Below are 5,096 nucleotides of genomic sequence, written 5' to 3'. Positions count from 1 at the left end.
GTTGTGTTTGATGGGCTGGGTTGGTTGTGTTTGATGGGCTGGGTTGGTTGTGTTTGATGGGCTGGGCTGGTTGTGTTTGATGGGCTGGGTTGGTTGTGTTTGATGGGCTGGGTTGGTTGTGTTTGATGGGCTGGGTTGGTTGTGTTTGATGGGCTGGGTTGGTTGTGTTTGATGGGCTGGGTTGGTTGTGTTTGATGGGCTGGGTTGGTTGTGTTTGATGGGCTGGGTTGGTTGTGTTTGATGGGCTGGGTTGGTTGTGTTTGATGGGCTGGGTTATTTGGGTGTGTTTGATGGGCTGGGTTGGTTGTGTTTGATGGGCTGGGTTATTTGGGTGTGTTTGATGGGCTGGGTTATTTGGGTGTGTTTGATGGGCTGGGTTATTTGGGTGTGTTTGATGGGGTGGGTTATTTGGGGGTGGGTTATATGGGTGTGTTTGGATGATGGTAGGGTGGGTGTGTTTGGTTGATGGTGGGCTGGGTGTGTTTGGTTGATGGTGGGCTGGGTGTGTTTGGATGATGGTGGGGTGGGTGTGTTTGGATGTGTGTGTTGGTTGTGCCAGGGGTCATGTTAATGCAGGACTGCATTTTTTTACATGCAGAAAATAAAATATAAAAATATAAAAAATGACTTTCTGTGTTTTGTACAAACAGATATAAAATGCTTGTCGTTGTAAATTCTGCTTCAGTCTGTGTTCGCGCCAAACCATGAAGGTAGAAGGACTCATTTTTGTGCCTCATTTACACGCCTCCACTCAGATGAAATGTCTTCGCTGTCATCGTTGGATCACCAGACCGCTCTGACTGATGTGGAGGCTACTTGTCTTCCAGTGTAGTTTGTCTCCAGTGTAGTTTGTCTCCAGTGTAGTTTGTCTCCAGTGTAGTTTGTCTCCAGTGTAGTTTGTCTCCAGTGGTAGTGTTTGTCTCCGGTGTAGTGTTTGTCTCCGGTGTAGTGTTTGTCTCCGGTGTAGTGTTTGTCTCCGGTGTAGTGTTGTGTCTCCGGTGTAGTTTGTGTCTCCGGTGTAGTTTGTGTCTCCGGTGTAGTTTGTGTCTCCGGTGTAGTTTGTGTCTCCGGTGTAGTTTGTGTCTCCGGTGTAGTTTGTGTCTCCGGTGTAGTTTGTGTCTCCGGTGTGGTGTAGTTTGTGTCTCCGGTGTGGTGTAGTTTGTGTCTCCGGTGCAGTGTAGTTTGTGTCTCCGGTGCAGTGTAGTTTGTGTCTCCGGTAACAAGTTAAAATGCTAAATTAACTACAAGCAAAACATTTGAAAATGTATCCGGCTACATTCTTTCAATGATAAACCTGGCCATGCATCGTTTTTGCAAAAATGTCCTTAGGTTCTTTGTTGTAAAGCTCATTTTCTTGGCTGCTAGCCAGATAGTTGCACTTCTGTTGTCAAATGATTAACGATTTTCTGCCGAAAGTGTTGCACAAATGTATTTTGTGTAAAGGAAACCTGTAGTTGCACGTCCCTGATATGAAACGCAGGTGAAATGTTTGAAAATGCATATTTTTCGATGTTCTGCATTTTGACTGTGTGTGGGTCCGGGCCCAAACCGGTCCGTGCATCACTACCAGTATATAGTAAAATACAGTATACCACCCACCTCTAATTCACTGTTCGTGATGGTTGTGCCGCTGGGTGTGTGTTGGAGAGGGAGAGTATTGGCTGTGTGAGATGCTATCACTGTTTCTTTTGTTTACTATTGATGACTAATCAACACTGACTCTGCTCTTTTCTTCAGCTAAGACCCTCCTCTCCTCCTCTCCTCTCCTCTTCCCCCCTCCTCTTCTCCTCTCCTCTCTCCTCTCCTCTCCTCTCCTCTCCTCTTCTCCCCTCCTCTCCTCTTCCCCCTCCTCTCCTCTCTCTTCCCCTCCTCTCTCTCCTCCCTTCCTCATCCTCTCCCTTCCTCATCTCTCCTCCCTTCCTCATCTCTCCTCCTCCTCCCCTTCCTTCCTCTCCTCATCTCTCCTCCTCTCTTCCCCTTCTCTCTTCTCCCCTTCCTCATCTCTCCTCCCCTCCTCTTCCCCCTTCCTCTTCTCTCCTCCCCTTCCTCATCTCTCCTCCCCTTCCTCATCTCTCCTCCCCCTTCCTCATCCCCCTCTTCCTCATCTCCCTGCCCCCCTTCCTCATCTCCCCTTCCTCATCTCTCCTCCCCCTCCTCATCTTCTTTCTTTAACTACTTTAGGGAAATAGTAGAAGTACGATAAGAATGTTGCTTATCTCTCTCTATCCATTTCTCTCTCAGACCGTAGTTTTGAGGATGATGCAGACAGTGCAGATGGGAACCGTGCTCAGGCTGCCTTCAAGGTCCCCAAGATCCCCAAGAAGTCGGCAGAGTTCTCTGCTGCACGAAGACCCAACACGACGGCTTCCAAGATCGGAGGTAAGAGGCGGGATCCTATATACATGGAAGTCCAGCCTTGTTTACCTCTTAGAAAGACATTGATACGTCATTGGTAGCATTAACCTGGGATTACTCACACTGTAATAAAATTATCATCATCAGTCACGTCTCTGTGGCTCTATCTGTCATCAGTCATATTTCTGCTCTTGTATCTGTCATCATCAGTCACATCACAGTCTCTGGCTCTATCTGTCATCAGTCACGTCTCTGGCTCTATCTGTCATCATCAGTCACATCTCTGGCTCTATCTGTCATCATCAGTCACATCTCTGGCTCTATCTGTCATCATCAGTCACATCTCTGGCTCTATCTGTCATCATCGGTCACTTCTCTCTGGCTCTATCTGTCATCATCAGTCACATCTCTGGCCTGTCTGTCATCATCAGCTCACCTCTGTGGTTTTCTGTCATCATCAGTCACGTCTCTGTGGTTTTCTGTCATCATCGGTCACATCTCTGTGGCTCTATCTGGGCTTGGATCTCTCAGGCTTGTTTTAGTTCTGCCTGAAAGAGATGTATATGATAGAGATGATGAACCATCCCACCCCCTGTTGAGGGGTTCCGCAACTGACATGTGGAAGGGGTCCGTTTCACTCCAACCCTGTTCCTGGAGAGAGACCCTGCTGTAGGTTATAACTCCTAATCTAGAGGACCTGATTCGAATAATTTGCAGGAACAGGATTTGAGTTAAAAAACCTACAGCAGGGTCTCTCTCAGGCTTGAACAGCCCTGCTCTAGTACATTAATAGTATAGTTGAATCAGGTCAGATAGTGCTTGGGTGGACAACTTATAGTGTCACTCAGACTGGGGATACGACTCTGACCTCTGACCTCTCTGTCTCTAGGTGCGTCTAAGGATGGAACTGGGGGCATCGATGAAGAAGACTTCATCAAATCTTTCACTGACGTCCCCACAGTACAGGTAACTTTACGCTAGTATGCATTAGTACTGGGACTGCAAGCATTGTAGACAAGACAGTTTGTGTACCATCACTAGTGTGAAATAAATCTGTCTCTCGCCTCTGTCTCTCGTCTCGCCTGTCTCTCGTCTCTCTTCGCTGTCTCTCGTCTCTTGTCTGTCTCTTGTCTCGCCTGTCTCTTGTCTCGCCTGTCTCTCGTCTCGCCTGTCTGGTCTCTCTCTGTGTCAGATCTACTCATCTCGTGACCTGGAGGATAACCTGAATAAGATCAGAGAGATCTGTTCTGATGATAAACATGACTGGGACCAGAGAGCCGCTGCAATGAAGAAGATCCGCTCGCTGGATTGTTGCCGGGGCAACGGAGTACGAGTGTTTCTACCAACACCTGAGGCTGTTGGACGGAGCGTTCAAACTGTCAGCTAAAGACCTCCGATCACAGGTGGTACGAGAGGCCTGCATCACTGTGGCTGAGTACCACACACACACATCTTTGGACTTACTTCTCAAAAAGGAAAATGGAAGGACACTTAATCCCCCCCTCTCTCCCCCTCCTCCCCCCCTCTCCCCCCTCTCTCCCCCTCCCTCTCCTCTCCTCCCCCTCTCTCCCCCTCCCCTCTCTCCCCTCTCTCCTCCCCCTCTCCCTCCCTCTCTCTCCCCTCTCCCCCTCCCCTCTCCCCCCTCTCCCCCTCCCCCTCTCTCCCTCTCCCCCCTCCCCTCCCCCCTCTCCCCTCCCCCTCTCTCTCTCCTCTCCCCTCTCCCCCTCTCTCTCTCTCCCCTCCTCCCCTCTCTCCTCCCCCTCTCTCTCCCCTCTCCTCCCCTCTCTCTCTCTCTCTCCCCTCTCCCCTCTCTCCTCCCTCTCTCTCCCCTCTCCCCCCCTCCCCCTCTCTCCTCCCCCTCTCCTCCCCTCTCCCCCCCCCCCTCTCTCCTCCCCCCTCTCTCCTCCTCCCCCTCTCTCCCCCTCCCCCTCTCTCTCCCCCCTCTCCCCAGTCACCTGTCGACAGTGTTGGGTACAAGTTTGACCATGGTGCTGGAGGGCATTTTTCCTATCCTGTTCAACCTCATCCCTAACTGTGCCAAGGTTATGGCCACTTCAGGGCGTCTGCTATACGCTTCATCATACGGGTGAGTTAGACCACCAACAAACACACACACACACACACACACACACACACACACACACACACACACACACACACACACACACACACACACACACACACGTACCACAGATAATAAAATGACCCTTTGTGTATTTGTCTCTGCAGCACACACACGTTCCAGACTCATCCCCCTGATCACCAGTAACTGCACCTGCAAGTCTGTGGCCGTCAGATCGGTGAGCATGATGAAGAGTGTGTAGAATGATGATGAAGAGGATTGTAGTAATGATGATGATTACAGACATAATGATGATGAAGAGGATTGTAGTGATGATGATGAAGAGGACTGTAGTGATGATGATGTAGTGATGATGATGAAGAGGATTGTAGTAATGATGATGATTACAGACATAATGATGATGAAGAGGATTGTAAGATGATGATGAAGAGGACTGGTAGTGATGATGATGAAGAGGATTGTAGTGATGATGATGAAGAGGATTGTAGTGATGATGTTGAAGAAGGATTGTAGTGATGATGAAGGTTGTAGTGATGATGAAGAGGATTGTAATGTGATGAAGAGGATTGTAGTAATGATGAAGAGGATTGTAGTGATGATGAAGAGGATTGTAGTGATGATGAAGAGGATTGTAGTGATGATGAAGAGGATTGTAGTG

At 49.1% G+C, this 5,096-nt stretch overlaps 1 protein-coding gene across 1 annotated transcript; it reads left to right on the top strand.

Annotated features, from left to right (window-relative positions):
- Positions 1-1,158: 1,158 nt before the first annotated feature.
- Positions 1,159-4,679, top strand: LOC124029721 (CLIP-associating protein 2-like; the record flags this gene model as incomplete). The annotated part of the gene is made up of 6 exons (XM_046341333.1): positions 1,159-1,216; positions 2,242-2,379; positions 3,245-3,321; positions 3,548-3,733; positions 4,307-4,343; positions 4,585-4,679. Coding segments are annotated over 6 exons (591 nt in total), but the record flags the coding sequence as incomplete, so codon positions are not given.
- Between the last annotated feature and the right edge of the window lie 417 nt (positions 4,680-5,096).

This window comes from Oncorhynchus gorbuscha, unplaced genomic scaffold (assembly GCF_021184085.1).
Source record: "Oncorhynchus gorbuscha isolate QuinsamMale2020 ecotype Even-year unplaced genomic scaffold, OgorEven_v1.0 Un_scaffold_7421, whole genome shotgun sequence".
NCBI classification, from domain to species: domain Eukaryota; kingdom Metazoa; phylum Chordata; class Actinopteri; order Salmoniformes; family Salmonidae; genus Oncorhynchus; species Oncorhynchus gorbuscha.
This window is presented reverse-complemented; position numbering and strand designations above follow the sequence as displayed.